The sequence below is a fragment of the Toxotes jaculatrix genome, chromosome 4 (genome assembly GCF_017976425.1).
Source record: "Toxotes jaculatrix isolate fToxJac2 chromosome 4, fToxJac2.pri, whole genome shotgun sequence".
Classification (NCBI taxonomy): Eukaryota; Metazoa; Chordata; class Actinopteri; family Toxotidae; genus Toxotes; species Toxotes jaculatrix.
Window position 1 is genome coordinate 9188098 of NC_054397.1, and position 10945 is coordinate 9199042.

General features: G+C 39.5%; 1 protein-coding gene across 2 annotated transcripts in view; it reads left to right on the forward strand.

The window, feature by feature from the left end:
* Window positions 1-8275, forward strand: part of coro2aa (coronin 2Aa) — a 34519-nt gene extending 26244 nt beyond the window's left edge. Inside the window, exons 6-12 of one of the 2 annotated variants that reach the window (XM_041036144.1) lie at window positions 602-718; window positions 2486-2590; window positions 2687-2783; window positions 4706-4818; window positions 4943-5033; window positions 5169-5428; window positions 5902-8275. In XM_041036144.1, the coding sequence (XP_040892078.1) occupies window positions 602-718; window positions 2486-2590; window positions 2687-2783; window positions 4706-4818; window positions 4943-5033; window positions 5169-5428; window positions 5902-6027 (909 nt within the window). In that variant the 3' untranslated portion in view covers window positions 6028-8275. The remainder of the gene's footprint in view (window positions 1-601; window positions 719-2485; window positions 2591-2686; window positions 2784-4705; window positions 4819-4942; window positions 5034-5168; window positions 5429-5901) is intronic. The other variant, XM_041036145.1, reaches the window with a different exon arrangement.
* Window positions 8276-10945: the final 2670 nt, after the last annotated feature.

Here is a 10945-nt window from a genome sequence, read left to right on the forward strand (position 1 = left end):
TATCAGAAGTTCCATAGATTTCCAATTTTCCTCTTCCTGTTATGTTAGAAAAATAATTTTCTTAAATGTGCTTGCTGCCAAAGAGTCCTGAAAATACAGGAAACTGTCATTTTGCATCTGGAAAAACAGCTCTCAAATGCCTGAGGATATAAAATCCAAATGAAAATCTATTTAAACCAATCTGCTCCAGATTTCATCGAAATCAATAAAATCTGAAAACCATGAGCCTCATTTGAAGCGTGCAATATTACAACAGCCAGTACTGCATAAGTGGGAGTTCCCTGCTCCATTTCCCCCTCCCAGCGAGGGCACCCAGGCACTCATTCAGCACCACACAGCCAAAAATGACACCTCTGGCCCGGACTGGCCCCCAGCATAACTCCAGAGACCTTGGGGTCACCAGCCGATGACTCATACACTTTACATTAGTCTGCTTTTACCCCCTTTGCCTGCCAAACAAGCTCACGTGGACATAGAAGAAACAGTTCACCACAGTACTCTAACTATTACTATTGTTATTGTTAAATTAGTCTCTACCTTTTATATAACATTAATAAGTCTTAAACCGTCTAAGTCTTATCCTGGAGTTGTGTGTTTGCAGGAAGCCAACTGCAAGACACACAAAGCCAGTAAGGTGTTGGTCCTGGGTAACATGAAGATGCTCCTCACATCAGGCACTTCACGCTGGAATGATCGACAGATAGCTCTGTGGGATCAGGTAAGAGCAACTGCAGAACAACTGAAGGCGATACAGGAAGTTTCTTGTGACAAAATAACCTAATCTCTTACTGGCGTCTTCAGGGCTTTTAACTGATTTTCACGGTCCTAATCAACGAATGTGGCTGGATCAGGTGTCATCACTTGGAATTTTGGTCACGTGGCGACACATACGATCACTTGTTATCAGGTGACTGAGGTTCCACACTTCAGGTGACGTGATGACACCTGAGCCGCATCTCCTGGTCCATTCATTGAAGAAGACAGTGAGATGCGATTTATTGCTCGAAAAAGATACACATTCTGTTCCCATGATCAACAGTGAACTTCCATGCTTAAGCAGTATTTTGTTGGCTACAGGCTACATCTCTGTTCATTAATTACTGACTGTGTTTCCTGTCCACTTTATTTGTCCACAAAAGACTCGTATTCTGACCTGGTTCTGCTCCCTTGGTCTCCTCAGGGAGGGCAACACAAGGGTAGAGTAAGGGCTCTGATGATAGAAGTCCAGTCACATTCAGCCTGGATTAAAGAACAACCAGTATGTCTGGTTCTCGAAGGTTAGATCCAGGATCATATCTGTTCTAAAAATAGTAAGACATTCAGGTAACAGAGGGTTGTTATGATTTATTTATTTATTAAGTTTAACATATTGAATAGTGATATGCAGTACAGAGATGCGTTTATTTACCACAGAGGCCCATGTGTACAACCCACACAAGAAGCAAAATAAGCCAAAAAGTCAGCAAAAACAAGAAATACAAGTCCAGGAATAAGCACAATCCCAATAACAGAGAATTAATAGTTATATGAATTAAGTAATGGTCACCTCTTCACATCACTGCCAGAGAAGCCACAAATCTAAATGGCCCTATCTCCTTGCCTGCTCCATTAGAGCCTCTGAGCATTAGAAAGTCAGGATAAGAGTAAAAAATAGACATAAACATTCAGCTTCCAGTTTACTAGGCACACTGAACTAAAACTAATGCAGTCTAATACAAGAGTCCTGCAATAAATCCTCCTTTCCTGATGGTTATAATGTTCAGTTTGTGTTGAAATTGTTTTAGAGAGGTGCTTGTGATCATTTTGGAGTCTGCAGGGTGTGGCGCTCCTGAATAGTTTTTTGCATATTACGATCTTCAGTGGTGGAAAGCTGATTTTACGCAGCTTTATGCGTCTGCTCCACAGCATTTCAGAGGCTAACAAGAGTAATATTTGTTTACTTAAGTAAAATTTTCAATGCAGGACTTTTGCTTGTAATGGAGTACTTTTTTTTTTTGCTTGAGTAAAGGGTTTGAATATTCCTTCATCACTGATGATCTTATGGCTCTTAAAATACTGCAAAAGGCTTCCAGTTCCACTCAACATCAGGTCTCGTGCACAGCTCTGCCATCTAGTGGACAAGCTAAACCACTATACCTTAAGAAATTACTGAGCCTGTGTTAAAATGGAGACAAAGTTATTTGCTTCTTGATTATGCCAGTGTCAAATACCCTGATCACACCTGTGTTAGTTTATTCTTGTGTAGATGTATCAGGCTGGTGTGGTTTGATGTGCGTCAGTGTATCGTGGGTGGAGGATTATGGATGACTGAAGCACGGATTAGGGATTGAGCACTCAGTGTTTTTAATTCAGCGCTGGAGAGTGCTTCTTATGCAAAAATGGATTTAAAGGATTGAGTGTTTTGATATCAGGGAACGTTGCACATGCTGCCAGTGGCTTAAGTTTTGTTTTTGATCAAGTTGTTGATGTTTGTGTGTGTTTGTAGGATGATTTGTCAGTGCCTTTGTTAGAAGAGAACCTGGATGGTTCTTCAGGAGTCCTCTTTCCGTTCTTCGACCCCGACACACACATGCTCTACCTTGCTGGGAAGGTGGGTCTTCGAAAGCAACCACAAAATTGCCTCGACATTAATACACAAAATACTCTGAATATTATCGTTACAAAGACTTCTCTTGTCTCTTGTCAGGGTGATGGGAATATCAGGTACTACGAGATCAGCTCAGAAAAACCATACATCCACTACCTAACAGAGTACCGCTCACACTTACCCCAGAAAGGAATGGGTAAGGACCACACACACAAATACACACACAATGGTAAAACCTGTGCTACATTAATAGCCAAACTCCATTTTTTGATGTTTGATTGAATAATTTTCTTAGCTGATTATGTGTGAAATGTAAAAACCTTTTGATATGTATTTGGAAACTCTGTGTGCCTTGTGGCTGTGCTGACTCTCTTGCACCTGTAAGCAAAGCTGCTGTGCAAATAAGCCAACCATATTTGAATAGCCAAACCAGCTGATCAAAGCGAGGCCATAGATCATGTGAAGTGACATGCAGCACGAGATGAAGCCTGCAAACAGACCAACATCATTCATGGATGTTTTAAATTTTAAACTCATGTTTTACTTGCTAGTTGTGGTGAAAGTGGGAATAGAGACAAGGATATTATGGGATGACCAGTTAAATGCCAGTTAAATGTATAAGGAACTACTGTATATAACAGCAGCTCTGTTCTATTTTACAACCCACTGTTACTATCAAAGTACACACTCACTATGTAGAAGTTTCATGGACTGCGGGTACTATAAAAAGTTGCATGAATATGAATGTCTTATACATGTATTTATACGTTAGAATCTTGTCTTTTCTGTCGGTGTGGTCATTTTAGTCTCAAAGTTGTCTGACATTTCTACTTCTGCTCCATCAATCTGCACATTATTACTGTACAGAAACTGTGCTTAATTCTCAACAATATGAAACAACTACTTACACTCACTGACAATTTTATTAGGAACACTTGTACACCTTCTTATTCATGATATCATCCAATCAGCCGATCACATGGTGGAAAAAAAATCATGCAGATACAGTTCACATCAAACATCAGAACTTGGCTTTGACCTTGGCATGATTGCTGGTGCCAGACAGTCTGGTCTGAAAGTGCTGATCTTCTAGGTTTTTCACGCATGTCTCTTGAGTTTACTCAGAATTGTGTGAAAAGGAAAGAACATGCAGTGAGGGGTAGTTCTGTAGATGGTAATGCCTCGCTGATGAGAGAGGTGAGAAGAGAGTGACAAGGTCGGTTGAAGCTGGCAGAGAGGCTACGGTAACTCAGTTAACCACTTGTAACAACTGCGGTGAGCAGAAGAGCATCTCAGAATGAACAACATATTGAACCTTAAGATGGACGGACTACAGCAGTAGAAGACCTCATCAGGTTCCCCTCCTGTCGGCCAAGAACAGAAATATGAGGCTGCAGTGGACACAGACTCACCAAACGTGGACAGTTGAAGACTGGAATAACATAGCCTGCTCTGATGAATCTGGATTTCTGCTGAGGCACTCAGATGGTAGACTTAGAATTTGGCTTCAAAAACAAGCATGAATCCATGGAACCAGCTTACCTTTTGTCAGTAGTACTGGCTTGGTAGAGGTGGTATAATGGTGTGGGGAAAGTTTTCTTGGCAAACTTTGGAACCTTTAACAAAAAAAATGTTGTTTGAATGTCACAGTCTGAGTATTGTTGCTGACCATGTGCATCCCTTTATGACCTCAATTTATCTAATGGCTACACCCAGCATGGTAATGCACCATGTCACAAAGCAAAAGTTGTCTCAAACTGGTTTCATGAACATGACAATGAGTTCAGTGTACTTCAGTGGCCTCTTCAGTCACCAATTCTGAAGCCAACAGGACGCCTTTTGCATGTTGTAGAATGGGACATCATCAGGATGAATGTGCAGCTGAGAAATCTGCAGAAATTATGTGATGCAGTCATGTCAACATGGACCAGAATCTCCAGTTTCCAACGTCTTATGGAATCCATGCCACAGAGAACTGAAGCTGTTTTGAGAGCAACGGGAGGTCCTGTTCCTAATAAAATGGTCATCTAGTGTGTCTTACTGTGACAGCATAGGCATGGTATAGCACAGCAGTTCAGCAGAAGAAATTAGTTACTCAGCATGTGTTCTCTCCTACAGGTGTGATGCCAAAGAGAGGCCTGGATGTGAGCTCCTGTGAGGTGTTCAGGTTCTACAAACTGGTGACAATCAAGAGTCTCATTGAACCTTTAGCCATGATTGTACCCCGCAGGGTAAAAATACATTGATTCACATTAACCACAAACACATGACACCAGTGAATCACTTAGTAGTTTGACAGATCTCATAGACCCTCTCTGGTGCCTATGTGTGAATGTCCTATATATGTGTTTCCAGTCGGAGTCGTACCAAGAAGACATCTATCCAATGACAGCTGGTAACAAGCCTGCTTTGACTGCAGAGGAGTGGCTCAGTGGCATCGACAAAGGTCAGAAAAGATTTATGTTTGTGTGTGCAATGTACGTTTATATATATTAGTGATGTGGTGTGACCTGTACAGGTCTTCTCCTGGTGCCAGACTATGCAACTCATCTTCCTCCTGGTCACTCTCTTTGCCTACCAGGCCCAGTGTTGATGTCTCTGAAGCCTGGAAGTCAAGTAGCAGAGTCGTATTCGGAGATGAGCAAAGGGCTGGGAAATTCACTGGACACTCGCAGGTCTCAGAGCAGACCAGGCATGCTACAGCTGGCATACATTCAGGACCAACTGGGAACCAAAGACAGCAAAGAGGACAGTGGCCATACAGGCGATGACAGGGGTCGGACGCCTGTAAGCAACGGAGAAGACCTCGCACTTTGCTCTCCACCGAGGACAGAAAACGAGGTACTGAATGTCTCTGGTGATGCTAACTGTGGGGTCATCCTGTGATTTTATATCACACTGTTTGTACAACAATTAAGTTTAGACATTTTTCAGGCTGTAGGTCAATGCTATTTATTTGTTTGTTTATTTGTTTGTTATTTGTTTAAATGGATAAATCAGTTTGGTCAGTTGGTTAGTCCACCACTTTGATTTTAGGTTAAAATATTTCAACTACTAATGGTCCCTAAAGAATAAATCCTAATTAATTTGGTGATCCCCAGACTGTTTCTCTAGCACCACCAGGAGAATCACACTTCTGGTTTTGAGTGAAATGCCTTGTCAACTACAGGATGGATTACTTTGAAATTTGGTATTATGACGGCTGTACAGTAAGAGGACACTATGCAGTGAGACTTTAGTGAGTAAATCAGATCTTCAGTGGAAATAACACTTTTGATATATTTCAATATATTGTGTATATGTTTTGTCCACAGTTACGTCTCAAGTTCCACAAGCAGCAGGAGGAAATCCGACGCCTGAGGGACCTCCTCAACCAGAGAGATGTGCGCATCAAACAGCTGGAGCTGGAAATTAAGAACATCAAAAACTCCCAGTCTTAGAGCTCACTTTAAGATTCTCCCAACCTACAGTCACCTTCACCTCCTCACAGGACACATGCATCACTATACAAACTTACTAACCCTATTTTGACACCACTGCACTCTTTGCAAGATCCTGACTCACCTCTTTTCCTCTGATGAGCCCCCCCATACTCACTGCACAGTGGTGATTTAAACCTCAACTTTGTGTTTGCAATCTTTCGTTTTGTCAGTTCTACACGAGGTGCACATATTCTTTATTCATGTACATACACTTAAAACACTGAGTCTTACCCAGCTGTAACATGTTTTAAAACTCTTTGCACCTTTTGACCTGTCCCCATTCCTTCCCCTTTCTTTTGTATGCTTCACAGCTATGCAAGTTTATTGTAATTTTTAGCTTTTTTATGCTCTTTGTAGCAGAGAGATAAAAGGATGTTTGTGCCTGTCTTGACTGAATGATGTGGCTGTCTGCGTGTTGTTTGAAAGTTGTTGCAGGGCAGGAGCAGACATTATTTGCAATTTATTTTCTATGTTTGGTGATTGTTTTTTTTTCCTATTATGTAAACTACTGTAAGTGGAGATGGCTGTGGTGTTTAACATTCAGTATGTGTGCTTGAGTGAGAGTGAGCTAAATGAATGACAGTATCATGATCCCAGTTGTGTTCTGTCATTCCATTGAGCTGCATTTGTTTTATTTTTTTTTTCCGTTTTATTTTTTTTAATTTTTGAATGACTGGAAAATTGGTGGAAAATCAATCTGTTTCACAACAGCTATTGTGTAAGCCAATTCTGTAACTGATGCCATGTAGCAGCTTTGATCTTAATTTTTATATTTATTTTAAAATACATTCAACAAAAATACAGTTTAATCAAGTACTTGAATTCACATTTGTAGTTTTGGAAAATACAGCACACAAACTGTTTAAAGTCTGCTTGCTTTTTCCTGATGTGAAGTCACTGTGAAGAAACAGTTTAAAGCCATTGCAGAACCTGAGTACATCACCACTGTCAGGTTAGCCTGTATTTCACTACTGTAGCTTTCAGTCCATTTCCATTTCAATGTATTTTCCCATAGAGTGCCTTTTTATTGTTCCTTGTAAAAAGATAATTCATGATACTAGGGTTTTCTGTTCATATTTGAAGCTAACAGGATACAACTCTGATGAGGTAGTGAGGTCAGGAGCAAAGGAGATGATTTTAGTCATGAGATAATACAAACTCCCGCCACTTTATTAGGTACACCTTTACAAACTAATGCAATCCAGTACAACAGCTTTGCCATGAATTGTTCTTTTCACACAGCTTTATTCACACAATTTTCAGTTTTTGCTGACTTGATAATTCTACTATATGCTTATTATTGAGGTTGTAGTGTCTGGTGTTGATGTTCTAGAGTGCATTATACTGAGAGGTGTTTCTAATATTTTGTCCCCTTTACATACATTAGGGGACAAAATATAGTGTACCTAATAAAGTGGCCACGGAGTGTAAATATGTTTACTGCCTGAGATTTTGCCATACTGTTTATACTGTGGAAGCTATCCCATTAATATTTTAGCAATGTGAGCAGCTATGTGTCATCTGTCCAGTGAAATGTCTCAACATAGGCTGGCACAAAATGTGGTGCAGACATTTCATGTTCCCTGATGATGTGTCCTAATGACTTTGGTTATCCCCTGACTTTCCTTGTAGCGCTACCACGAGGCTGACGTGTGGATTTGAGTAAGTTGTCTCAAGAACTATTACATGGATTGCCATCAGATTTGGTACATTTGGTATTATTTTGGACATTCGTCTCCCTCTGGATAAATTGTAATGGCTTTGGTGATCCTTTAACTTTATCTAGCGGCGTCATCAGGTCAGAATTTTGACTTGTCCAATACTATGGTTAATGACCAAACTAATGACATTCCCATCAGCCTCAGGTGTACCATGTTTAGTGGTAATTTTCTGTTGTTTGCTAAGATGCTAATCCAACACTGGAACCATTAACATATTAGCATTGTCACTGTGATTATGTTAGCATGCTGATGTTAGCTTTTAACTCAAAGCACCACTGTGCCTAAGTACAGCCTCACAGAGCCTCTAGCAGGATAGTTTAATGGCAATATCTGATTTTCATGTGATTTTTGCATCAGTGTGATGAAGTTTCTTAATTTGTGAGGTATATAATGCTTTGGATTTGACAAAGAACAAGCAAACAAAAACAGACATTCCTAACTTCCTTATTTTACCCTTTTCAGTAAATATATTGCATGTAGATATATATCAATATTGAAAAAATATAAAATTCTAACAAAAATATATATATATTATAACAAAGGATTTCTTCCATATCGCTCATTCCAAGCAGAAACTGTAGTAGTTAAATTCCTTATGGATCTCAGAACCACTACCTGTGAACAAAATAATCTATACTAAAGATCAACCCATTCAATTGTTCTGGAGCTTTCAGTGGTCTTCATTAGCAGATGAAGTTTGTAAGTATGTGGACTGTGTGTGATGATTGTTGGAGGCTGTGAGGAAATTTTTTAGCCAATAACATGAATGAGACGTCAACTACAGTCCAGTGACAACTGAGCAAATTTCATCTGCTCATGAAAACCCTGTGATATGCTCAAAAGCTCCAAAACAAGACAGTAAGTGGAACTTGAGTGGATATTGTCCTGCCAGAATATTTTTTTAAAATGACTACTTCTCAGATTTTCTTGTACAGATAAGTAGATACGTATTTATAGATGATGTACAGACATTCCCAGTATGCTATTACTGCTTTGAAAGAAATCCTCTATGAGAAAATACATTGTTGAGGCTAGTGGAACAGAACTGAGCTTAAAAAGAGGGGATTTTTTTTTGTCTCTTTACATAAATATTTTACTTACATGTAATAGGGAACTTAGTAATGTTTGGTCAGCTTGTAAGTGCTAAACTAAGTGATAATCTGTCCAAGCAACTATAACAGACTTAAATAACTGTAAAATGTACATAGATTTACAGTTCAAAAGTTGGTAAAGTCCATCCTGTTGGCTTGCAGAAATGTGTTTTCCCTCAGGGAACTTCTGAATGGTGTTCATAGTTTCTGCCACAGTGCAGTCGGACCAGTTTCTCATATTTGCTGCTTTGAGAATTGGGGCAGTTAATTTTGACCAGACTTTTTTCAACAAAATACGAACAAGAAAACATTCCCTTGTCTCTCACCAACTTGCTTAACGAAACAATATGCTGATAGACATGTAAATATGCATAGATGCTACTGAAATGCTTGCAGATATTAGGTAACACAATCGGTATAGTTGTTAGTTGATCCTAAAATAATCAGTCAGATACAGTATGAATGACCATGCATGCCTGTATTTATGTAGTCAGAGGCACAAGCACCATAATGATATTCTAGATTTGGCTTATGTTTCATGGCCACTTGTTAAAAAAAAAAAAAAAAAGGTAACACGTGGAAACTGCCACACCGACCCACAAACATACAGACACGCTAGTTTCAATACAATTGTTATCTGTGACCCCTTTGACCTGTGTCAGGACAGTTCTAGCACAGTTTCATCCCTGACAGACTTTTGTCCAGGAGCAGCAATAGCCAGCCAGGGCAAACTCCAACCACCACTACTGCTGTTAGTGGACATGTTTCAACACATTTCCACCATGAGCTGCTCTTTTTAGAGCTGCTCAGTGGACTTGTTCAAGGGTTGACTGGACTGTTTGTTCACATTAGTTTTAGTCAGGTTTAACAGGTTTAACTTAGATATATCTTCTTTTCTGTCACAGAACCATTTCAAACTGTTACATCATATCCGTGTTTCCCATAGAATTTATTCAAAGTGGTTTTTTCCTCCATCCACAAAATTATTTTAATTGTATTTTTATAGTATTTCCACCTCTCAAAAATCTGTCTGGAAATACAAATGGAAAAAAAAGGATTGTTTAAAACATCTGCCAAAACTGTGCATTTAAAGAACAATCATTGGTTAGCTTGGGAGTTCAGTGCTTGATGCAGTTTTAACACCACAAATAAATGCTCATCCTGTAAGAAATACCGCATATCACTAGCTAAACAACAATAGCAGCTGCCATTATTTTTAGCAGTCTTCAGCACTGTACAGTGGCTGAACTGTCAAAAGCAAATCTGTGTCTTCTCACTGCTGCCCCGTTTCACTCACACCTGTGTGCCCACACATAGCTGAATTTGGCTGACCATTCATTGATATTTTAGGGTTTTTCAATGACAGCCCTTAGTAGTGTGAGTTTGCACAATTTTAAAAAATAAGTGTCAAGTCAAAAGCCACAGATTTTTTTTTTTATTCCAGTCTGTTGAAGCTTTTTTTTTCCCTCTAAGATAAATATATTTCTGGTATTTTCCTGTTAAAGGCTCTGAACACCCCCACAGGTGTTTCCATTGAGTGTGGCTGATTAGACCTCTGCTCCTCAGGTTGAAGTTATGTGGAGCTATGCTGGAATTACATTAAATTCACCAACCAATAAGAACGCTAAAAGTGTAACTTTTCCCACCAAAACTGGTGCAATAATATTATTAATAAAATAGGACAGTCAGAGAGATGTCAATCAAACACAGTGTTTGCACGCTAACCTAGATAGACTACCTGTGTGGGAAGATCATGGGTGTGTAGGACGAGTACTGTTGAATAACACAAGCTATTCAGTTTTCTTAAAGGGGCATTCCACCAATTTTAAACATTAAGGTAAAGACTATGAAGGTTTTGCTGAAGAGCAGCCATTGTGGCCAAAAGTGACAATCTCAGGATAAAGCTTTGTTTTGTCTGTGAACTAACTCAGTAATGTCTGTTATGCAGCAGTATCTATTGGAGGTTTGCTAATATGAGCTAACATTAGCCACCACAAAATAGACCAGTTAAGGCTTTAGAGGACAAATATCTGATTGTACTAAAATGAGCAAGGGTGTGTTTTA